The 25,990-nt window shown below is 40.8% G+C and overlaps 1 protein-coding gene across 4 annotated transcripts in view; it reads left to right on the forward strand.

Moving 5' to 3' along the window:
• The first annotated feature begins 10,294 nt into the window (after window positions 1-10,294).
• The window catches only part of LOC129719178 (endoribonuclease Dcr-1), a 154,240-nt gene continuing 138,544 nt past the window's right edge, over window positions 10,295-25,990 (forward strand). For 3 of the 4 annotated variants that reach the window (XM_055670667.1, XM_055670665.1, XM_055670669.1), the window contains exons 1-3: window positions 10,314-11,142; window positions 11,267-12,779; window positions 12,832-13,131. In XM_055670667.1, coding sequence (XP_055526642.1) covers window positions 10,532-11,142; window positions 11,267-12,779; window positions 12,832-13,131 — 2,424 coding nt within the window. In that variant the 5' untranslated portion in view covers window positions 10,314-10,531. Of the gene's footprint in view, window positions 11,143-11,266; window positions 12,780-12,831; window positions 13,132-25,990 lie in introns of all 4 variants that reach the window. The other variant, XM_055670666.1, reaches the window with a different exon arrangement.

The following is a 25,990-nucleotide window of genomic DNA, read 5'->3' on the forward strand; positions in this document are numbered from 1 at the left end:
AAAAAACACATTACTTCTCTTACGGTGAAGCCTCTGAGTGGAACGCGTTGGGAAAGTCGAATTGATGCTGTCACTCCCTTGAGGTTTAATATAGGAGAAATTTATTATGCCCTATATGAAGCAATCGAGGATCTGAAGCAAGATGCGTTTGCAAGAAATACTGCAAAAAGCCTAGCAAAAAAAAAAATTAAAAAAATCAAATTCTTATGCAGTTTAGTAGCTTGGCATTCAATTTTGTTCAAAATCAATTTAGTGAGTAAGTACCTTTAAAAAATAAATAGCAGTCTCGAAAACACTATAGACTTGATAGGCAGCGTTTAAAACTTTTTGAAAAATATGAGAAATGAAGGTTTGAATAGCGTCATTACTGATGCTTTAGAAGTAAATCCGGTGTTTCAAACATAAACACGAATTCGGCCGAGAATGATAAAGAAACAGTTTGCATACGAACAGTCAGATGAACCAATTACATCGAAAAAAACTCTCTTTCAAAGTGAATTTCTTCTATTCTGTATTGGATGTAGCTATTGCATCGTTCGATGATCGATTCCAGTTAATGAAAAATCACAGTGACAATTTCAGCTTCTTGTATGATATTCACAGTTTAATGGGTTGTAGTACAGATCAGTTAGAGAAAAGTTGTCTACATTTACAGAAAATCCTCACACACAAGAAAGAGTGTGACATCGATGGACATGAAATGCACCAAGAACTTGTTAGTTTATCACCTTATTGCCAGCTGAGACGACTCCAATGAATGCGTTAAACTACATCACAAAAAATCAACTGATTGATACTTTTTCAAATGTTTTTGTATCTTTGAGAATTTTACTCACTTTACCCATTAGTGTAACAAGTGGTGTTCTTTGAGCTCCTGGAAAAGACATACAATGAAAGCGCAGGAGACACATCCACAGTTCGATCCAGCACTACAGCGCGAGAAGTGTTCGGTACAACTGCGGCAGCTGCGTCCAATGAGTGGTTTGACGCTGAGTGCCAGCGAGTGACGGAGGAGAAGAACCGCGCCAGGGGTCACATGTTGGCCACGGCTGTGACTCGTCAGAGCGTGGGTAGATATCGAGATGCTAGAGCCGCTGGAAAGAGACTCCATCGCCGGAAGAAACGACAGCATTGGGAGCGTCTTCTTGCGGAGGCGGAAGGTTGCTTCTACAGGCACGATGCGAGGAGCTTCTACAAGAAGGTCAACGGAATTAGGAATCGAAACGTGTCAGCTCCTGTCATGTGCAACGATAGGGAGGGGAACCTGATAACCGATAAAACAGAGGTGGCCAGGGGTTGGAAGGAACACTTCAGTGTGCTGTTGAACGGTGAGGGAAACAGTGGAGTCGAAAGGAGCAGGATGACTATTGAGGATGATGGTCAAGCTGTGGATCCACCATCCATGGACGAGGTGAAGAAAGCAGTGGAAGAGCTGAGAAACTGCAAGGCAGCTGGGAAGGACGGCATTCCCGCCGAACTCTTCAAAGTCGGAAGCGAACAGCTGTATCGTGCCATCCATCGGATCATACTGAGAGTGTGGTCTGATGAAGAATTGCCCTCGGACTGGTTGGAGGGTCTCATATGCCCGATCTACAAAAAAAGGTCATCGCCTGGACTGTAACAATTATCGGGGCATAACTCTTCGCAATACCGTGTACAAAATTCTCTCCCGCATCCTGTTCCACAGACTGAGGCCGTTGCAGGAGACCTTTGTTGGCGAGTACCAATGCGGTTTTCGAGGGGGACGCTCCACGACGGACCAAATGTTTACCTTGCGACAAATCCTCGATAAAATTTTGAGAATTCAACTTGCAGACGCATCATTTATTCATAGACTTCAGGGCAGCGTACGATTCAGTTGAGAGAAATGAGTTATGGCGGATCATGCTCGAACATGGCTTCCCAACAAAGCTGATTAGGCTGATACGTGCCACCCTTGAAGGTTTTACATCAAGCGTCAGGATAACCGGTGAGATATCGGACTCGTTCGTGACGTTGGATGGTTTGAAGCAGGGTGATGGGCTGTCGAACTTATTGTTCAACATCGCATTGGAAGGTGCTATACGGAGGGCTGGTGTGCAGAGAAGCGGCACCATCATTACGAAATCGCACATGCTTCTAGGTTTTGCGGATGATATCGACATTATTGGTATTAATCGTAGAGCAGTGGAAGAGGCCTTCGGACCTCTCAGGCAAGAAGCTGCGAGATTGTGGCTTGTCATAAACTCTGCCTAAACGAAATACATGGTGGCTGGTAGAGTGCGTGGTAGTCCGTTGGAGGTTAATGCTGCGGTGGTGCTAGATGGGGAAACATTTGAAGTAGTCGACGAATTTATTTACCTGGGAACATTAGTGACATGTGACAACGAGGTTAGCCGTGAGATAAAGAGGCGGATAGCAGCCGCAAACAGGGCCTTTTACGGACTACGTAACCAGCTAAGGTCCCGCAGTCTGCAAATCCGTATTAAACTTGCACTCTATAAAACACTGATTCTTCCGGTGGCTCTCTACGGCCATGAATGATGGACGCTGAAAGAGGCCGATCGGTGAGCTCTTGGTGTTTTTGAGCGTAGGATTTTGCGTTCAATCCTTGGCGGCAAACTAGAAAATGGTGTTTGGCGCAGACGCATGAACCCTGAAGTGTACCAGGCATACAAGTCGGCGGATATAGTCAAGCGGATAAAACACGGCAGGCTTCAGTGGGCTGGGCATGTAGCGAGAATGCCGGATGAGCGTCGAGCGAAGGCTATATTTAGCAGGAATCCCGATAGAGGTCGTTGACTTCGGGGTAGACCCCGCACTCGTTGGATGTGTGCTGTCGACGAGAATGCACGCGAAATAGGTGTTAGGGGCGATTGGAATATAGCAGCCCAAGACCGAGTGACATAGCGACGTATTCTGGATTCGGCACTGGATTGATAATCGGTCTGTCGTCTTAAAAGTAAATTAAGTAACAAGTGGCGAAAGAAGTTTCTCAAAATTAGAACTTATAAAGACGTAACTACGATCGACCATGTCGCAAGAACGTTTGTGTGGCTTGGCGATAATATCGATAGAAAGACAGGTGCTTCAAGAAATTGATATGTCGGAAACGATAAAAAAATTTTCAACATTGAAAGCATGAAATGTTCATTTTTGAATTGTTAACACAACAAATGCTGTCTAATCAAATTTTCGAGTCTATAGAAAATACGTTTCATATAAAATAAAAATTTGAAGGGGGGGGGGGCAAAACCAGTCTTCGCCTGCAGCTCAAATCAGCCTTCGTCCGCCCCTGCTGCTGTAGCAATTAACACAATACCATACTAATTCGAAGAACAGGAAACGGATTTCAGTGCTTTTAGTGCAGCTTGACTATCCGGAAAAATGCATATATTTGTATGTCTATAGTTACGTCGTAAGCAAATTGTAGCGCATTCAATTATTGCCTGTTTTTCTGCTTGAAATACTGTTGGCCACTCTCCCATAGGTATTGATAGATAGATCATTGTAGGAATAGATGTTTTGCCTCCCGATAAGCAATTTTTACATAAATAAAACAAGCGCAAGCGGGTGTAACTTCTTCTACGGTGCTCCTCGGATCGTTATTAAAAAAAAAACGTTAGATATAACAGAATCAATTCATTATATTTTGATGGCGTAAATCATTTTGAATTATTTTTTACGAGATAACATGTCATAGTTCTCCAACGTTTTGATTAAGTGGGTGTAACATAACATAATGCTTAAATGTTGGGTTATGAAAGGTGCATGTTTTTTTCTTCATTTTCATTCCAAGTTCCTAATGTAAATATTTTTTTTTGCGTTTATGATATTATTTTGCTTGTATATTTACCATACATATATTTAAATCTACTTTCATTATAACTATGCAATAAAAATGAAATAAAAAATAAAATAGAAATTACCTATACTGCCCATAAAAGCATAAGAGTCTCATATGACTTTTAGGCAAATTTGAGTTTATGTTGTTAATGTATCTAATTTTGTTCATATTTCCGTATGCCTTGATGAAATTTGAAAGTTTGTTCTGAAAAATAATAGAAAAACACCAAACCTTGCCTGTCCCATATTGAAAATAAAGGCATACGAGTCCCATCCTAAGTATATATATATAATTCATTGTCTTTTAAAAACAACATTTCACATTTGTTATCAGGTAAAAGAAAAGTGTGTACATACAACAATATCGCACGCTAGCCTGGGGGCTAATGTGGTCTCGATCAACTTGATTAGTTGAGAGAATTCGTTATCGATATCGTTTTCGGCACATTTTGCATGTTGTAGAATAAGTACAACGATACACCGTGCCCCAGTGCTGAGTCGAGTAAATTTCCAACTCGAAAAGTTCCTCGGCCTGATCGGGAATTGAACCCGATATCACAACCGTGTGGGAGAGCTAACCGACCGACATCGCTAACCACAGAACCATGGGGACCACATTTAAATTGTGTGTACATACAAATGTCATTGACTTGAATAATTGAAAATACAGTTCATGTTTGCAAGGTTCATAAAAAATAACTTAGAGACAATAAAACTGAATAAAACTCATGGGCGCAACTAAGGAAAATTTCTAGAGGGGGGGCTAGTTTTCATACACTCAATTAAAAAAAAAATAAGAAAAAGAGTTACAATGCGCCTATTTAAAAACGCATAAAGTAGTGTCGTAACAGAAGACAAAATCCCTTAATCGGGAATAAATCTCCGAAGATGTATTGAATATCTTGACCATCTCTTTCAGCTGACACTGATTCGATATTGAGGCGAACTAGGTTTGGTAAACGGCTGGGCAGTGCGTACCAGCAGTACACCCGTGCTAGTCGGCATAAAATAGATCCCAGTGTGATCCAAGGCATAATGTCATATTCTTAACTCCACGTGGAACCGACTGGAATACGAGCAACCATGAGAAGATTGGGGAACCGGTGGGAACTTGGTCGTATGCTGACAGGGAAGCGGTAGTTGTTCTCCTTGGAGAGCAGCTTGTCTGAGCGTCTGTTTTCCAAGATGGGGGCGGCTCGAACAGCGAATGATCCGAAGTGGACGGTGAACTATGAAATGCGGTGTCTCACCTCTACACCCAAGACGGCGGCCCCGTCGCGAGACTAGGTATCGCAGCCCTAGTAGAGCAGCATGCTAAAATAAACATACTACGAACAATCAAGAATTGAAAACGAACCGGAATTACCCGCAATGATCTAGTGACGAAATAAGGCCGACGATTAGAAGCACGGTACATGTAACAGTAGATCGCTTAACGTCTCGGATGCCGACCGGATCCTGCTGGATAAGCTAGAACTTCACCAGTTCGGCATCGTTGCGTTCCAGGAGCTTTACCGAAAAGGAGAGAAGGTACGGCGAATTTCTGGCCGCAGGGCACAATTTTACTAGAGCGGCGGCACAAACAATGAGCTGGGTACCGGTTTTATAGTGCTGGGCAGGATGCAGAGTCGTGCGATCAAGTGGCAGGCGTTCAGCGACACGTTGTGTTTGTTGAGAATAAAAGGCCGGTTCTACAACTACACCATCCTCAATGCCTACTGCCCTCTCGAAGGACGTCCCGATATAGAGAAAGAAACGATCTACGCACAGCTGGGGAAACTCTACGATAGCTGCTCGCGTAGAGACATCAAGATCGTCATTGGGGACATGAACGCTCAGGTCGGTAGGGAAAACATATATGGGCCGGTGATTAGCCCGCACAGCCTGCACACCGTCACGAACGACAACGGCCAGGGATGCGTCAACTTCGCAGCTTCCCGCAGACTGGCAGTCCGAAGAACCTGCTTTCCCCAAAAAGACATCCACGAAACCACCTGGAGATCACCTGACCAACGAACAAACCAAATTGACCATGTTCTCATCGACGGCTCTTTTTTCTCAGACATACAAACGTACGCACCAATTGTGGTGGGGGTATTGGCATGACCACTTCGATCGAGTCGAGTGCGACGAAGTAAAAAGTTGACGATGTAGCTGATACGACCGGTAGTTCTCTACGGAATCGATACATCAACGCTTCTGGCCTTAACGCTCTTGGAGTTTTCGAACAGAAGGTGCTGCGGACTATCTATTGTGGAGTACAGACAGACGACGGACAATGGCGACAGTGCATAAACCATGAGCTGCACGCGCTGCTTGGAGAGAACCCCGTTGCACACCTGGCGAAAGTCAATAGGTTGCGGTGGGCCGGTCGCGTCGTAAGGATGCCGGACGATGATCCTGTGAAATCACTTCTCTTCAGCAACCCTGTGGACTAGGGGGCGCAGCGTGCGCGATGGCTCGACCAGATCGAGAGACTTGCGGGTGATGAGACGTCTGAGGAACTGGCGAAACACAGCCCAAAACCGAGCAGCATGGCAACAACTCCTTGATACAGCACGAGCCACCACGCCACTCGTCTTATTAGTAAGGTAAGTAAGGGAGCTAGGTTTGAGAATCGATCCTGGGCACAGTACTAGTTCTCAGCCAATGAATGATGACTTCTCAATTTGTGTTGATTTTGATGCTCCGATAGGAAGTATGGGATGTATTTATATTGACTACAATTATTCTCTGGGAAATTCTAGGAGGGGCTTCAAAAACTTGCTAGGGGGGGCTGTAGCCCCCCTTAGCCGCCCCCCCGTAGTTGCGCCCATGGATATCGAACATTTTGACATAAAATGGACATAACTCAAAAATGCCATCAACGATTTTTTTTGAATTTACCCAGAGATGAAGACCATCATAACGAAGAAACTGGCATTTACCGTTTTCATGGTCCTTTTTTGTTGATAATAACGGAGCACCGTGCATTTGCAATTTCAATTCATTACAAAAATACCAAAAAGCGCGTAATTTTACAACTTAGAGTATCTCAGTTTCTTTTTTTATTCTTATCAACAATAATAGAAGAAGGCCCAGACGCAGAAAGCATAACGGGGCCGTGAATTCAGTTGTAGTAGGGAAAAGCCTGCTTGAGTAGTATGTACATGGTTATTCCTCCTCAAATAGGTATAAAAACCCTCTCATCTTTTGAAACAAATAAATACAATTATAGATATACTAGTTGAACGTTCCCGGCGATGCTCGGGATCAAAGGTTTTAAATTTAAGAATCATTTTTTATATTTTTTATAATTCATTACTGCTTTAGTACAACTTACTTAAAAATATTTCGAATCTTATTCGTTCATCATCTCTTTAAATACTTCAATATTTTAAGAACAGAACACACATAAACTGGAAGTCGCAATATCGGATTTCGAAACGACGTATGAAGTTCCACTTTCGGAATTATTAAAATGGTTGGCCAAATACCACTTTAGGCTATTTTTCTGAAGCCGGAAGCCGCCGTTTTGGAAAATGTTGTGTGGAGTCATCCCAGTTTCGAATATACCTATACTGGGTGATATTCGGGCTATTTGACAATCGTTTACAGTAAAACCTCTTTTTAGGAAATTAAAGTAAGTAAGAAGAATTGAGCATGACCATTCATGCTTATTTCTCCTCTATAATGAAATCTAAAGAGATGCTTGTGATATTTTTCAAAACGAAAATGTTTGTTGGTGTCCAAGGAACACGTCTGAGAAGAAGTGAAGGTTTTCTGATAACTAACAATTGCGCTTTAATCAACAAAACTATGTAGAAAATAAAAAATGACTTTCAATGCTTAAGTCGCCTCTTAATCTATGTTCAAACCAATGAAATGGAACCTTTCCTCCAGCTAAATGTAACCGTAACGTAAATTCGTAACCAGATAGCGCTACGGTGACGTCAGCCTCATACACCAGCGAAAAAAATGTATTGTAGCGACAAGGTCACCAGGTGGCGCTAGTATACAAGTGACTTATAACGGAACTCTCTTTGAAAATTTACACGGAATTTTCGATCAATTGTGTTCTTGCTTGGACGTCTGTCTGTGATTCAGGTTTTGCTGGTGTAAATCTAGTATAAAGTTGTTTCAAAAATAGACCACCGCTGAATATGGCCTTAGGTTACCCAAAAATGAGTAAACCAGAAAAATTTGTAAAACTGAGTGAAAATTACACAGTTTCGTTAGTCAATGTTACTTTTTTTTTGACATTTTGAATCGAAATACAAAAGTGAGAACTATCTACTCAATTTAAAGTAAAATTGAACGAGCGTGTAGTTTATTTGTTGTTGACGTTATTTACGACCTATTGACATATTGTTCTTGATATTACTAGTGGTGGGAAATATCGCCCAAAACGGACATCGATAACAATCGATAATTCCGGGGCTTTTATCGATATTATCGATACGAATCGATAATTTGACAGCCAACGTTTGGAGTAAAAAAAAATTTTCAGATGGTGATGAAAAAAAAACTATTTCAGATGGCGATGAAAAAATACTATGACATATAATTGAGTTGGATAAATTTCCCATGGAAGGTTATCATGTTAGCTTCTTCACAAAAAAATATTACGTCCTTGCGTGCAGCCTTTTGCCGGCAGTTAACCGGAACATTCGCTATGGCGGACGAAAACATGCGTGTAGCTATGTTTTTAAGCTCTTTCTTCGTTTTTTTTATTAATTCCTCCTCCGTTTTCACGATAGAATTGTTGGAATAGATCTTGCGCTTCAAGTTTGCCCAGAAATTCTCGATGGGAAGCAGGTGGGGGACATTGGGCGGATTCGCTGACTTCGGTACCACATCGATATTCAGCCGCTCCATCTCCTCCAACGATCGCTTCGAGTAGTTGTCCGACGTCAAATCTGGCCAAAACACCGTGTCTTCGCTCTTATGGTATTTCTTGATGAACGACGCAACTGTCAGGCATTTCGTACTATAAATTTCCCCGTTCACGGCCAGCCCGGAGCGAAAGAAGAGCAACTTTGACATCCCTTTCTCGCTGATTGTCAGCCACAGCCGCACCTTCTTGGGGAACTTGGTCTGTGAAATAAACTTTACCTCGGTGCCACTGGCGTAGCGTGAGGGGGGCGGTCCGCCCCGGGTGTCACCCCCTAGGAGAAAATTTTTTATGCGTGTCGCCTTCGAAAGGGTGAGATTAATTACCATTTAAGTGGAGGTCGAGCTGAAATTCTCGAAAATTTATAAATTTTTCGAAAACAGGTAGATTTAGTGCATTTGAAAACGAGCGGACTAACTCTCGCCATTTTTGGTAACAAGATGATTTAACTGCAATCTGGTGGGGGTGACACCCAGAGGGAAAGGGGTGAAACCTAAATTTTCCGCCCGGGTGTCACCCGGTCACGCTACGCTACTGCTCGGTGCTCGCTTCCTTCGTGGGGGAGGTAAAATTCGAAGAGCCCTGCTAGTCGTTGCCATCCAGGGTGAGATAGGTCTAGTCGTCCAACACCACTGCCGCGTCGCGATTCGCAGGGAAAATCGACTTGACCGTCTTATTCAACCGCTGTCGCTGCGTCATTGCCTGCAGCTCCGAGACCCAGACGTCTGGACGAGGGAATTTTTTTCTAAGCCTAAAAGTCACACCTTCTATTCCCGTTCATTTTCGTATCCTCGCAAACTGCATACATTGCCCGCTTTACTAAACTTATAATATAATACTGTTTTCTAGTGAAATGAAACCGGTTTTCAAAATTGATTCATTTTTCGTAAAGTTCTGGCCATTTAAAATTCGAGAGAATTTTTTTTATCTCAATTATTTTGTCTACCCCCTGAATAAATCAGGATACTTTTTTGGCGCAACAATTTCGTTGATTTGGATTTTTAGTGGAACTAAAAATTGTTTGTTGGGTAACAGATACTTTAAACTTAAACAGTTCCAAGTTAAACTAAACAATTACCAAAGAATTACCAATAGACTGCCGCTATGCATGTCCATCATATTATAAGAGTTAGCAAGCCAAAGAAAATACATTTTATTACAATTTAGTATCATTGCTTTTTATGAGATGGTGCAAAAAGTTTGGATATTGTTATAAAGTTCACCAGTACTAAGTTGTCGAATTCATCTGTTCTTAGGAAACGAAAAACTATAAATACCTTTTTAGTTACCATTTTTTCTCAGAAACTCAGTAACACCCGGGGCGAACCGTTACACCACCCCCAACAATGCTAAGTCTTGTCGAATAGCAGCGCCCAACAAATACCTAGCGGCAAAAGCAACTCCTGGGGTAGGGTAAGTGAGGTCTCCTTTTCTTGGGTCTCCTCCAGTAACCAGCCGCACTGACTTGTGCTCACCCTTATAATATCGATAATTATCGTTAACGTCAAAAAATTAACGATAATATCGATGACGAGCATTTATCGATATTATCGATAAGTATCGATAAGTTTCCCATCACTAGATATTACTTGATGGAAGAATCGATTCGATTAAATCGCGCATTCTCACAAAAAAGTAAACAGACCGTAATATTTAGATATTTAATACCTTTTATCATCAACGCACATTTGGGAGCTGCGAACAAATCGAATTTCAATGCAAGTTGAATTTACTATTGAATAGAAATTATACGCCCTGTAACTACACATCGCGCTAAATATATCAGTATTATTTGCAGTTAATCAAACGGGAGGGCCACGTTCATGATGAGAAATGGCTTACTACTGTACGGACAACATTCATACCACAACTCTTACGCCGCGTGATTATCAAGTAGAACTGCTTGCAGCTGCTAGAGAAAAAAATTTGATTTTCTGTTTGGCACACAATTCATCTAAAGAGTTCATAGCATTGAAACTCATTCATGAGTTGGGATTTCAGTTAAGACGGCACCGGAAACGAACAGTTTACATCACCAATAATAATTCTGTGTATAATCTGATTAGCAATCTCACTGATCTCAAAGTAATCTACATAGACGGAAGTAATCAGATTGTAGATTGGGAACAAGTACTTGAAGACTATCAAGTTATAATTACTAAAGCCCGTTGGTGTCTGGATGCAATTACCTGTGGGTATTTGGATTTGCAAAATGTAAATCTACTTGTATTTGATGAGTGCCATAAGATCTATGGAAACGAAGAAATTTCGGAACTATTTAATGTATACTCTAAATGTAAATCAAAACCAAAAATATTAGGATTAGCTGGACCTTTGCACAATGCTGGTTGCATTCCTGGTAGGCTGAGCGCTGAACTAGAACAATTAGAAAAATGTCTTATGTCGAAAGCTGAAACGGCTAGTGATATTGTGACCGTATTAAGGTAAGCCAAATACGAACCTAAAATATAAATAGGCTAATTCTTTGAATGGTTGTCATCATTCGTCATTATGTATTATAGTGTTACTTATAATTTAAAATAATAACTAACGTTTATATTTTCGCAGGTATTGTACCAAACCTAAAGAACTTATTCTTCAATGTGCTCCAGTTGAAGATACTGAGCTTGCGATCTACTTGAAGGAGATCGTTTTGACACAGATTTTATTCTTGAAAGACCACAGATACGATCCGTGCGAGATTTACGAGGATGATGAATTTCTTGAAGAGCTAAAAAATATTCCAGATCCAAAAGCCGACCCATTGAAATTTCTTTATGAATTTCTAGAAATATTGGAAGAAATGGGTCCGTGGTGTGCCGATAGAGCTGCTTTGACACTAATGGGACAAATTGAGAAACAAAAAATCAAAACACCATATGAACGACACTTTTTACTACTTTGCCTTGTATCTACCGTTTTTGTACACATTCGATCTTACTGTGATTCGATTTTTAAACAGTACGAAACAGAAATAGAAAAAATTGAAGTTTTTTCTACTTCCAAAGTTCGGAGAGCTTTAGAGATATTTCGTTTTTTTGGTCCCGAATCTCAACGAAACAAATATAATGCAAATGTCAAACATTATTCTGATAGTCATAGTGATAATGCTTGCAATGCTGAGAGTTGTAAAGCACTGCTAGAAGAGATACAAGCAGTAGATCTGCGAAAACTTTGTGAGACTGTTAACGACGCTTCTAAGAGCATTGACAACATCTCGGAAAGAATGAACAATTTAAAAATATCTTTAAAACGGTTTATGGAACTGGTAAAATCACACGAACAGAATGTTATAACTGGACAAAGCAAAGACTCGAAATCTCCAAATAAAAACGGTATTCGTCAGTTACGTGGTCAACGGAAAAAGTTTGGCTTTTTGAATAGGCAAAATCGATCAAATTATAACCAAACTGATCCTGATGCGCTTAGCGCATTGATATTCTGCCATTCAAAATTCACCGCTCGGATTTTATACAGTATGTTTTATGAGAGCATTCGTTCAGATCCACTTCTGAGCTATATAAATGTTCAATATACAATAGATAAAACGGCAGATCCTATAACTGAGCCAAAAGAAGCGGAAATGGAACATAGAAAACAGGAGGAAGTTTTAAAACGTTTCCGGATGCATCAATGCAATCTACTAATAGGAACATCGGTATTGGAGGAAGGAATCGATTTGCCAAAGTGTAATATTGTAGTTCGTTGGAATGAACCGATAAGTTATCGATCATATGTACAATGCAAAGGTCGAGCAAGAGCAGCGTCTGCTTATCACATAATGTTTGTTACTCCGCGAAATAAAATCGAAAGGTTATGCAAATTTGAAGATTTGGGCCATCGAAATTATCATTGTATTTGTACGAATACTGACGATAAAAGTACTAACGTTAATGTAAAAAACAGAAAAGAAGAAAATTGCGAGAATTGTTTGAGGTTACCAGAATCCAATGAAAGTTTGATACCTGACCAAACATCACTCAAAAGCAGTTTACAATATGTTAACTCGGGTTATCAAGTTATGGAAGATTGTACAAGCGAAATGATTGAAAAAGTAGCTATTTATATGGAAATAGAAAAGGTATACAACTTCACTGGACAAGCAATATAAACTTATATTTCTTATTTTATAGCTATTACTACAAAAGTGCGAAAATGTTGAACCCTCAGAGAGTCAACATCAATATGCAGATAGTTTTAACCATTACCTTGAATTATACAAACCGAATGGTCTTGATAATGCTAATACCAATGCAGTTGGATTATCTAATGCAATACAAATGGTCAACAAATATTGCGCGAAGCTACCGAGTGATACTTTTACTAAGCTGACACCGCTTTGGCGAAACGCTAAGACTGTGCGTAGAGGCCATGAGCTTTTCCAATACACTATTAGGATGCCAATCAATTCTCCCCTGAAGGAAGACATATTGGTAAGTCTGTACGATTCAAGATATATTATTTTTCATTTTTCGCATGCTGAAATTGTGCCATCCAACCCGCGACTTGTCAGCCATCTCTTACGGGTCAGAAGACTCGTCTTGCTTGGTCTTGGTTAAGTATTCGAGAAAACTCATTCCAGAATTTAGAAAATCTATACCGAGCGTCTTAGCAGAGTGATTTAAGAAATTGTGGGGACTACAATCGTTTCGGTGGATAAACCGGACACGACCGAACGGGAATGTAGATTAACGAAATAAACGCGCGGAATACGATTTCTGAAGCTAACCTTTATTGCGTCTACTTTTATTCTGACGAAACAGGAAGAACTAACAATGATGCGTATGTTTACGTACACATGTAGTAGTGACAGTTCCTGGGGCAGTGTTGCCACAAAATCAAAGAAATAGTTAACGGTTTCCGTTATACTCTACTAGAAAACTTTTTTCTAGTAGAGTATAACGGAAACCGATAACTATTTTTTTGATTTCTTACAGAATGTTTGGTCTTGTGATTGCCATGAGAAGGCTGACAAACAATGGGTTTGTATGGCACGATCTCACTCCCACTGGCTCAATCTCACCTCGGATTACAGTATATTGAAATTGAGGTCCAGTTCATATTTGTACGATATGCCTCCATAAAACTCGATCTTGGACCCCTTACATCTGCTGCTCGGGCATCCCCGTCGACATATTCAACGCGTGCGAGGTCTACTTATTCGGGTATCTGCTGAATATTATCTTTGCCGGTTCTCATCCGCCATAAGTGCATGTGATTCATGCTCCTGCCCCACACTCCATTTTTGTGTTTGATACTGCGTATTGATCGTGATTCCACGTTCACGACTTATGTCCGTAGAGCACCACCGGAAGTCCTGTAGAACGCAAATTTTGTGCGGATCTGTTGGCGGTAGGACCTAAGCTGACTATGCAATCCGTAATAAGCTATGTTCGCTGCCGCAATTCGTCTCTTCGCTTTGTTATCACACATTATGCGTGTACCAAGATTAGGGTGCCAAACAAAATGGTCATGTTAAGAAACCCTATACAAAATGTTCACCTGCCCGAAAAAAACACCTTGTGCAAAATTTTACGCCGTAGAGGGCTCCTTCACAACTCTACGATTAACATCGATGATATCGATGTCGTCCGCATGTGAGATTTTGTAATGATGGCGCTGCTCGTTTGCACGCTGCCCTTCGTATAGTAATACTACGTTGAACAGCAAGTTCGAGAGCCCGTCTCTATGCTTCAGACCATCCAAAAACACAAACAACTGACACAACTGACAAGAGTTGCACGTATCAGCTTGATCAGTTTTGTTGAGAAATCATGTTCATTAACAACCTTCTACAATTTACTTTACGAACTAATTTCATTTTTGTCATATGACTTACATTTTAAGTTCAGTAAAGCGGGCAATGTATGCAGTTTTCGAGGATGCGAAAATGAACGGGAATAGAAGGTGTGACTTTTAGGCTTAGAAAAAATTTCCCTCGTCCAGACGTCCCCGAAAATTTTTTCTAAGCCTAAAAGTCACACCTTCTATTCCCGTTCATTTTCGCATCCTCGCAAACTACATACATTGTCCGCTTTACTAAACTTAATACCTTCTACAACTCGTTGCGTTTCACTGCTTCGTACGCCGCCGCCTTGAAGTCTATAGAGAGATGATGTGCCTGTAAGTTGTATTCTCGTAACGGTCCGCATTAATATAAACATCTATATGGTCTATGAAACAGGGTTCGAAAGAGAATTTTATACGCGGAATTGAGGAGGTGCACGCCTCGATAGTGGATACAGTCGAATCTATGTCCCTTCTTAGAGATGATCGGGCATATGAGCCATTCCAAAGTCAGAATTTCAAATAGGGGGGGGGGGGGGGGCAAGCTTTTCAAAATTTTAGGAGTAAAAATGGTACAATAAGGTCGCTTTTTACGCGGGTTTTAAGCGGTTTTTTACGCGGCTTTTTTTACGTGATTCCGGAATTTACGCGGTTTTTTACGCGGATTTTGAAATTTAAGCGTTTTTTACGCGGATTCCGGAATTTACGCGTTTTTTTTTCACGCGGCACGTATCCCCCGCGTAAAAAGCGACTTTAGTGTTTAGTGTTTTGAAAAATAGAAATAAATACTAGTTTTTAGTGATTGTTACATCAAGGCAACCAGTGACAAGTTGTCCTTGACATCAGAGTGGAAAATTTGATTATTCTTTGTCTAACTTCGAATATAAATAGATGTTCTTTACTAAAAACTCTTAAGTTCATTTAAACCTTTGAACATATTATTTTGGCGACGAGGATCTCAAGAATCCACGAACATGGCAGAAGATAGAGTTGATCAGCAGCTGCAACCGGGAATTCAAGATGTGATTCACAAGATGGCCCAAATGGCATGGCATTTTACAGCGGATGGCGGTCCAGCAGCAGCAGCGTCAGTATCAAACCCCGGAGCAGATTTTGAAGTCCCCCTCTACGAACATCATCGAGTTTGTCTTCGACGAAGAAAACGGACTTACGTTCGGACGTTGTTGTTTAACCGCTACCAGCACCTCTTCGAGAACGATGCAGGCCAGCTGAATGATGCGGCTAGGTACGTTTACCTCTCCGGAAGCTGGACACCCATTCGCACAGCCGCTATCTCAACTACATCCTGTCAAAGCTTCCCAAGGGCGCACATAGGAGTACGTAGAACAAAAACTTGGCCAAAATTAAAAAAATGAGTTTTCAGACAGCAAATGTGTTTTAAAGTGGTTTTATCTCTATTAAGCTACATATTTAGACATAAAAACTTATTATTAACAAGTTTCGTTAAGTTAAATCACCTAGCAGTGATATATCAACTGTCCTCTGCTATTACTCTGAAATTTGAAAAAAGTACAAATATGGTAAGAGCTTGTTCTGGTGAATACCTTTTTGTCAATAATAGATTCTGATACTTTTGAAGCGTCATTTAAATTGCTAGCTTTAAAAGGATCGTCTGATATGGATATGTTGGCTATTGCAGTGCTCCCAGTAGATCATTGAGTCATGGGAACTGCTTAACTCAACTCATCCAATGGTACATTTACGGAGTGATTCGCGATTAAGGCGCAACTAACAAAATGTAAACCGATCGTTTCAAAACACCATTGGTTTCGAAAAGACTTACAAAATTCATGGCAAGAATCCCTTCTTTTGTATAAATTGATAAAATTATTTTAATCATTTTTTTAGTGAAGGGCGACAAAACAGTTTATCCAAAACGAAAGATACTTTGAAACTAGGCCCTTTACATTGTTTTGAATCAACAGGCTTATTTCCGAAATATTTCGTAAAGAGGCGACGGTAAAAAATTGTAGCATTGTTAGGAAACTATAAGACAAGTTTATTTTACGTCGATTTTGGTATTGATGTTAATGTTAGTCACTTCCTTTGAACATACGATTTGTAAATGTAATTCCAAATTTTCAAACTGATATTTCCCAATGTTTATCTTTTGCCAGTTGCGCCCTTATCGCAAATCACTCCAGATTTTCTCTTAGCATTTGCGTTTTGCGTCTCTTGCTTCGATCACTGCAATCAATCCTTTGTTTGGACGAAATGAACGTGAAGCTTCCGACCAACTTTACAATTTTATGGTTAAGCTATACCAATTTTGCCATATTTCGAAACTGTCAATTTAATTTAAACTAACTTTTGAGAAGACTTCGTTGATATCTTAAGATCGATTGCTTCTTGAAGGACATTTGTTTTTTTTTTTTGTAAGATTTGACCACTCGATCACTGTTTTGGTCTTTTGTGGTAACATTTAATGTTTTTTTCAAGTTTTTATTCCAGAAACAGAAACTATTTATAACTTAAATGTTCGTAGCATTGCGCAACCAACTTGAATAGGGCATTTCTCGGCAAGTTATCACACAATCTTAATCAAATTTTTACAATCGAAAGCATCATAAATGCGCTCATTCAATAAAAAAAATATTATCAGAAAATCTGGACGTTCCAACTTCGAATTGATCGCAATCACGAATGGGTGAGCATGGGGCAGATTTTCTTTCTGGTACTTACTCAGAAACACATAAGCTTTCCAATGGTGAGTGAATTTTTGCTGGGAGTTGCTGGGAACCCAAACAAAAATCCTTTTTTGTAAAAAAATTGTTAATCAAAAGAAACTGAAAGACACGGGTATGGCAAGACCTTGTTTTGAAGAAGTTTTTTCATCCTATACAACACAATCACTTTAAAGTTATAAAAACATGAGTGGAAATTTATATTTTTCGTAAAACAATTTGTGACTTATTCATGGGCTCTAACTAATACGAAGGTAATGATAGTTACTGTCGTTAGTAAACAACTCAGATAATTTCAAGCTGGCCTGCATACAATGTAGTAAGTATCAGAGAATGCAAAAAGGATCAATAGAACGAGGAACACTTAAATTTTTTTTTCGTATTTTGGCCAGGTTTTTGACTGAAATACTCCTATGTCTTTTCACGATTGTTTTTGACTGCTTTCTCAGTCGCAGGGAACAGAGAACGGGCTTTAGCTAGCAGGTCTATAAGATCCAACTCTTCCAAGTTCTTACGGTCTGCTTTCATACTGCTGCAATGATAATACTAAACTTCCACCTCTCCAACAAAATTGTCAACTTCATAAAAAAATACGAAATTTTCGGTTTTGCACTTGAACTCTTCCAATGACATGCGTATTACGCGTAGGTAGGTGCCCTATCTTCATCGAACCGTGTTTCCAGTGAGGTTACAAGAGAATCAAGGTAAGGAATTGTCACATCTCGGTTCCAATACTCCAAGCTAGTTGATGCTGGTAGATTTGCCCGGTACTTTTGCCGCTGCAATATCCTCGGTGGATCAATTGAAAAACCTGTGCAATTCCACGCAACATAGCGCAAGCATTTCAATCAATTATTTTTGATCTGGCTGTTACTTTACACAGATGTTTCTATGGGCTAAAGGTGTCGTTTTGTGCTATTAGAATAATTGAAAAAAAAATTCTGCACCAATGTCAACATTTAGGGGGGGGGGGCAAAGGCCCCCCTGCCCCCCTCTGGCTACGCCTATGACGTCGATAGTTTCTCCTTAAACTTTACCCTAAGAATAATCTGGTATATTGCACTATACAGCCGCTTACCCCCGACTTTGAAAAGCGGTTCTGTGGTTTTTCAGTAATCTACAAGCTTTTTTCGTCTTATCCAAGGTTGTCGAATTCACAGCTTGGCGATAATCCAATCCTCCTCCATTTCATTTTACATGGCAGAAGCTGGCACGCCATTAATGGATTTTCCATCTCACATGATGATACGATGAAAATGGTAGCTTGTATACCGCTAGTTGACTAGTGTCTAATTTAAAACAGCTTTTTTATATGAAATCAAGTGCTTTAGTTGATCTAGTGCTAGTGATCCGACAGCGAATTTGGATATTTTAACGTATAAGTAGAAGTGTCTGTGCCTGAAACTGTCGTCGATCTATTTCTTCATTTAAAGTAGACACTTAAACTGAGTAAAGTTCGGTGTTCCAGGACTGTAGCAGGTACTGAACCAGAGATATCGAGATATAAAAATAAAAAATGGAAAAATTTCGAGAAAAAGTAATTTATTTTTTTATCATAATAACAGAATAATGATTAATTAATTAATATATTCTCATAATCGTTATTGATTAAGCTCTTAGGTTCTATGGTTTCATGGGTGGAGAAAAGCTCTTAGGTTCTATGGTTTTATGGGTGGAAAAAAGAAGCACCACAAAAAGAAGAAAATAAGAAAAAAAAATATTATTTTAACTTTGTTAGTCGGCGTCTTTTTACTTCCAGGACAGGGTGTCGAAAACCTGGAAAATCAGGGAATGCCAGGGAATTCATTTTTCGGACAGGGAAATCCGGGAATATCAGGGAAAACGGGAAAATATTAGGGGAAAAATTTTTCCCCGAGAGGTGATTCTTTTTTAAACGACTCTCTAGCGAAAAAACTGATTTTTCTAGCATAGAAGGCTAATTCGGGACATTTACGGTTTGGTTTCATATCCAGTTAAATACTTTTTCCACTGAGATTTCAGAGTTGCGTTAATCTACGTTGCCCTTTTTTGTTACCGAATGCTAAAAAATATCAGTGAAATTAATATTATATTTCAGGGAAAATCAGGGAATTTGATTTTTAAAACTTTTTCGCCACCCTGCAGGAGCTTCCGGCTTGAGTCCTTTTTTTTTCAAATTTCAAGTGTGTACTCACTATTTCAAACCGTTTTGAAATTTTTAGTTTTCATAGGAAAATAGCTGAGTACCCGATCTCACCCGGGATTTAATATGAGCTCTTGTTTTTATGGTGGCTTGAAAGTTACTAAGGATTGGTTTAACGCGAAATTGGTTTAGCTCGAACCAAGAAACTCGAAATAACTCGAAAAAGCTATGTTGAGCATAATAATTGTGAAAGAATTTTACCTTCAGCAAATAATTATACAATTATACATCACATTCGTTGTCTTGCTTTCGGTTCGAACAGACGCAAATTGTTTTACTCCGGTTGATTCGAAATATAACAATACGGCACACGAGTTGTCGTTCGACGGGTATTGTTTTATCGGTTCGTTCTTGTGCAGTGCCCTGTGCGACAACAATAGCCTGCAGTTTATCAGCAGAAGCATCTTTTGCGCACTGGTAGGCTACCCCGCCAGTGGCCGGTCCGGTCACGCAGCTGGAATCATAGCAGCAAAAACATTCCCTCGCACCGCTGGTACCCCGCTAGCAGCACGGATCTCCATACGGCCGAGTGAGTGGATTCAACTGCAAGTCTCATCTACAAGGCCGCGCGCAAATAAGACCACGGTGATACAACACAAAACGGGATCATTCGATGTCGGCATTGTTTGTTCTGCTGAGACACTCTTCCTGATTGATCCAACTAGCAGCCATCAGGCAAAAGACCGTGTAGGCAAAAGACCTAGAAGTTCGGTGAAGTATTCGCTTTATAATTATAATTTTTATTTTTATTATCATTATTATTATAATTGTTATTATTATTATTATTATTATAATTATTATTATTATTTTTCGTCCCCAATACGATTGTCTTTTTTTTCATTTGATCCATCTTAACTTGAAAAATTGTTTTTTTTATTTAATACCAATTATTTGATCCCCCGTATATTCGGATAATTATCGTTTGTGTGCGGTAGAGCGTAACGCTCCCGCAAAAATGGACAACAACCAGATGGAACTATTCCTGGATGTGGAAACAAATGGGGAAGAGATTGAAATCTCCCCCTGCAGTTCCCCCCTGCCTTCCCCTGTACCATCCCCGCTACCTAGCCCTGTACCAAGGGTACCTGAAATACGGGTGAAAGCTTACCCAGATGCTTCGAAAGGTCCGTTCATAGTTTTTTTAAGGCCCATTAAGAAGCCTCTTAATATAATACAAATCAGCAAGGACCTGACAAAACAGTTTTCGGACGTAACCGAAATTATTAAGGTTAGACCGAACAAACTGCGAGTTGTCGTGAGTAGCTTGAAGCAAGCAAATGCAATTGCTAGCTACGAGCTCTTCACGAGAGAGTACCGCGTGTACATCCCTGCCAAGGACGTGGAGATCGACGGTGTGGTTACCGAAGGAAACCTCACGGTCGATGACATTTTGCGTCACGGGGTTGGCTGTTTCAAGAACCCCCTGATTCAAAATGTAAAGATACTGAATGTCAAGCAATTGCATTCAGTATCCATCGAAGAAGGGAAGAAGAAATTCCTCCCTTCGGATTCCTTCCGTGTAACATTCGCCGGATCTGCACTGCCGAACTACATCTCTTTGGACAGGGTTCGTCTGCCTGTACGCCTGTTCGTACCGCGGGTCATGCATTGCCAAAACTGCAAGCAGTTAGGTCATACAGCCACCTACTGCTGCAACAAGGCACGCTGCAGCAAGTGCGGAGGCAATCATGCTGAGACCGCTTGCAGTGAGGATACTGAAAAGTGTCTTTACTGTGAAGGAACTCGGCATGACCTTTCGGCGTGTCCCGCGTACAAACAGCGCGAGGAAAAAATTAAGCGTTCCCTCAAGGAACGATCAAAGCGCTCTTTTGCAGAAATGCTTAAGAGGGCTGAGCCACCCTCGACAGGAAACATCTTTTCCTTTTTGCCAACCGATGAGGGTACATCTGACGATCCCGTTGAAGGGTGTTCTTATGCCATGCCAGAAGGATCTAGGAAGAGGAGAATGCTTAACTCTCCTAATCTTTCTCGCAAAGGTCGTAAGATAACCCCTAGCGGAATGACCAATAAGCCAACACAAAAAGGAAGTAGTGAAAAAAAACCGAAGCAAGTACCTCCTGGTTTTAATTTCAATTCAAACCAGGAGTACCCACCGCTTCCTGGGGCACCAAAAATCCCTCGTGCACCCTTTGCTCAATCAGAAAATAGAAAAGAAACAGGGTTTATAAATTTCTCTGATATTGTGGATTGGATATTTAAAACGTTCAACATACCAGATCCCCTTCAAAATATTCTTCTTGCCCTCCTCCCCACAGTGAAAACCTTTTTGAAGCAACTAGCAGCAACTTGGCCCCTCATTTCAGCTATCATATCTTTCGATGACTAATACGTCGAAAGAGGTTAGGAATTTTATCACTGTATTACAGTGGAATTGCAGAAGTATCATCCCCAAATTCGATCTATTTTCTCATTTGATAAACACACACAATTGTGACGCGTTTGCGCTCTGTGAAACTTTTCTCAATTCAAAGGATCAACTTAATTTCCACGATTTTAACATTATTCGTCGAGACCGAGACTCACACGGAGGAGGAGTACTTTTAGGGATCAAAAAGTGCTATTCTTTTTTTAGAATCGACCTCCCCTCGATCTCAAATATTGAAGTCGTTGCCATTCAAACGAATATAAATGGAAAAGACCTATGCCTTGCTTCGATATATATCCCTCCGTCCGCGCGGATTGAACAGAGGCAACTTACTGATATAGCAGAGTTGCTTCCTGCGCCTTTTTTGATATTGGGAGATTTTAATTCTCACTGTTCGCTATGGGGGTCGCTATACGACGACAACCGATCTTCTTTAATCTGTAGCTTAATCGACGACTTCAATATGACACTTTTGAATACTGGGGAAGCGACACGTGTACCTAAGCCTCCAGCACGTGAAAGCGTGCTTGACCTATCCCTCTGCTCGACATCACTAGCGTTAGATTGCCAGTGGAAAGTAACCAATGATCCCCACGGTAGTGATCATCTTCCAATCGTTATTTCAATTGCTAATGGTTCAACTCCCCCGGATCCAATCAATATCTCATACGACCTGACACGTAATATTGATTGGAAGTCTTATGAGACGATTATTGCGGAATCCATCGAGACTTACGAGGAACTTCCTCCGGAGGAAGAATACGCGCTCCTTTCTGGCTTGATCATCGACGCCGCGACTCAAGCTCAGACGAAACCGATACCCGGGGTAACGATTAGACGGCGCCCTCCTACCAAATGGTGGGACAAAGAGTGCTCTGAACTGTACGCGCGAAGGTCCTCGGCGTATAAGGACTACCGAAAGTACGGCTCTGTTAAGCTGCTTCGAAGGTACGAGGTACTCGACAGGCAGATGAAGAGCTTGATGAAAGCGAAAAAACGCGGATACTGGCGGCGGTTTGTAAACGCGTTGTCGAGGGAAACAGCGATGAGCACCCTTTGGGATACCGCCAGGCGCATGCGGAACCGTGACGTTTCGAACGAGAGTGAGGAGTATTCAGATCGCTGGATACTCGATTTTGCCAAAAAGGTCTGTCCGGACTCTGTACCGGAACAGAAAACCTTTCGCGACGCGTTATTAGTAACTACGGAAGAGCCTCCATTTTCGATGTTGGAATTTTCAATGGCTCTCCTGTCGTGCAACAATAAGGCTCCAGGGTTAGATAGAATAAAATTCAACCTGTTGAAGAATCTACCCGACTCTGCAAAAAGACGCTTGTTGAATTTGTTCAACAAGTTTCTTGAGCTAAATATTGTTCCGCACGACTGGAGGGAGGTAAAAGTCATTGCTATTCGAAAACCCGGGAAACCTGCCTCTGATCACAATTCATATAGGCCGATTGCGATGCTCTCTTGCCTCCGGAAATTAATGGAGAAAATGATCCTCTTACGGTTAGACAAATGGGTCGAAACAAACGGTTTACTTTCAGATACTCAATTTGGCTTTCGCCGGGGCAAAGGGACGAGCGATTGCCTAGCGTTGCTTTCTACTGAAATTCAACTCGCATTTGCTCGAAAAGAGCAAATAGCTTCTGCGTTCTTGGATATTAAGGGGGCTTTTGACTCTGTCTCTGTAGAAGTTTTAGGCGCGAAACTTCAATCGCAGGGACTTTCACCAAATTTGAATAACTTTTTGCTCAATTTGTTGTCAGAAAAGCATATGTATTTCTCACATGGCGATTCGACAACTTCCCGAATAAGTTACATGGGCCTTCCTCAGGGCTCATGTTTAAGTCCTCTCTTATATAATTTTTACGTCAATGACATCGATGAATGTCTTGCAAATTCATGCACGCTACGGCAACTTGCAGACGATAGCGTTGTATCCATTACTGGTAGCGAGGCTAGCGATCTGCAAGGACCATTGCAAGATAACTTAGACAATTTGTCTGAATGGGCTCTTAAGCTGGGTATCGAATTCTCTCCGGAGAAAACTTAGCTGGTCGTTTTTTCTAGGAAGCATAACCCAGCTCAGCTGCAGCTCCTACTAACGGGTAAAACAATCACTCAGGTTTTAGCCGCTAAATATCTCGGGGTCTGGTTCGACTCTAAATGCACCTGGGCTTGTCATATTAGGTATCTAACACGAAAATGCCAACAGAGGATTAATTTTCTTCGTACGATTACCGGAACCTGGTGGGGTGCCCACCCAGGAGACCTTCTAAGGCTTTACCAAACAACGATATTGTCTGTAATTGAGTACGGGTGTTTCTGCTTCCGCTCCGCAGCAAACACACATTTGATCAAACTGGAATACAATATCGTTGTTTGCGTATTGCCTTAGGCTGCATGCAGTCGACCCATACGATGAGTCTTGAAGTGCTAGCTGGTATTCTCCCGTTGAAACATCGCTTTTGGAATCTCTCTTACTGGTTGCTAATCCGATGCTCAGTTATGAACCCATTAGTAATTGAAAATTTCGAGAGGTTGGTCGACCTTCAAGCTCAATCCAGATTTATGACTTTATATTTTGACTATATGGCTCAAGATATTAACCCTTCTTCATACGTTTCCTCCAATGTCGCACTTTTAGGTACTTCTGACAATGCTATATTCTTCGACACCACCATGAAAACAGACATTATAGGTATCCCGGATCAATTGCGACCACAAGAGATCCCTAAGATTTTTTCCAATAAGTTTAAACATGTTAGTTATAATAAAAGGTTTTACACTGACGGATCTAATCTAGATGAGTCCACTGGCTTCGGTGTTTATCATGAAAATTTTACCGCCTCCTACAAACTCGATGCTCCTGCTTCCGTGTACGTCTCAGAACTTGCTGCTATTCAGTATTCTCTTGGGATCATCGAAACCCTGCCCATAGACCACTACTTCATCTTCACAGATAGTCTCAGTGCCATTGAGGCTCTGCGATCGATGAAGCCTGTGAAGCACTCTTCGTATTTCCTGGGGAAAATACGGCGGTTTTTAAGTGCTTTAACAGATAAAAATTACCGGGTTACCTTAGCGTGGGTCCCTTCTCATTGCTCGATTCCGGGTAATGAAAAGGCTGACTCTTTAGCTAAGGTGGGTGCTATTGATGGCGATATTTATGAAAGACCAATTGCTTATGATGAATTTTATAGCATTTTGCGTCAGAGAACACTCAACAGTTGGCAATTATCATGGAACTCAGATGAACTGGGACGGTGGCTTCATTCCATTTTTCCTAAGGTATCGACGAAAGCATGGTTCAAGGGGTTGGATGTAGGTCGGGACTTCATTCGCGTGATGTCCAGACTTATGTCCAATCACTATACGTTAAACACGCATCTCTTTCGTATAGGGCTTGTAGACAGTAATCACTGCGTTTGTGGCGATGGCTACCATGACATCGAGCATGTTGTTTGGTCGTGTACCGAATACTGTGGTGTTAGGTCCGAGCTTATAGATTCCCTTCGGGCCCGAGGAAAACAACCGAACGTACCCGTTAGAGACATTCTGGGAAGCGGTGATCTCCAGTACATGACACAGCTATACGGGTTTATAAAAAATGCTGGAATTAAAATTTGATTTTTCTTATCTATTTGTTAGATTACAATTCCCGTTATAAACTGAATGAAAATGATAAACCATGCTGGAGACACTAAATCGAAGACTCGGCATCTTTATGTTCACGCAGACACCTCAGACCAAAACTGCTCAACTGGAACATCACTGCTTAGCCATGTACAAATAAATAAATCCTGTAACTCAATATAGTTAAAATCAAAATTGTAACTCCCCTCCTCTCACCTTAAATCCCCACTAGCTCGTAGTCGGCAGCGAGATATAAAAAATGTGCCTTCCTCTTTTCCCTGCTAATTTAGAATTAAAAAAAAATGTACTTGGCTCAGTTAAACATAAATTGTATCGGGCCGTGTCAAATAAACTATTTTAAACAAATAATTATACAAAAAATGCTTTTTCATCTCTCTGTTAGTTTCTCTCTTTTTTTAAATTGGGTTATAATCATATCAACTTCAGCACATTCTCTCTCTCTCTTCCTCTGCATGTCGCTTTTGCTTGCTGGTCCCTTCTTTTCTTTTCCTTACTTTTCTTTTCTAAATTTTCATTTCTCTTTCTATTTTTCTTTATCTCTTTCTTCCTTTTTCTCGTTCGCTCTTGGTCTC

The sequence above is a fragment of the Wyeomyia smithii genome, chromosome 1 (assembly GCF_029784165.1).
Source record: "Wyeomyia smithii strain HCP4-BCI-WySm-NY-G18 chromosome 1, ASM2978416v1, whole genome shotgun sequence".
NCBI classification, from domain to species: Eukaryota; Metazoa; Arthropoda; class Insecta; order Diptera; family Culicidae; genus Wyeomyia; species Wyeomyia smithii.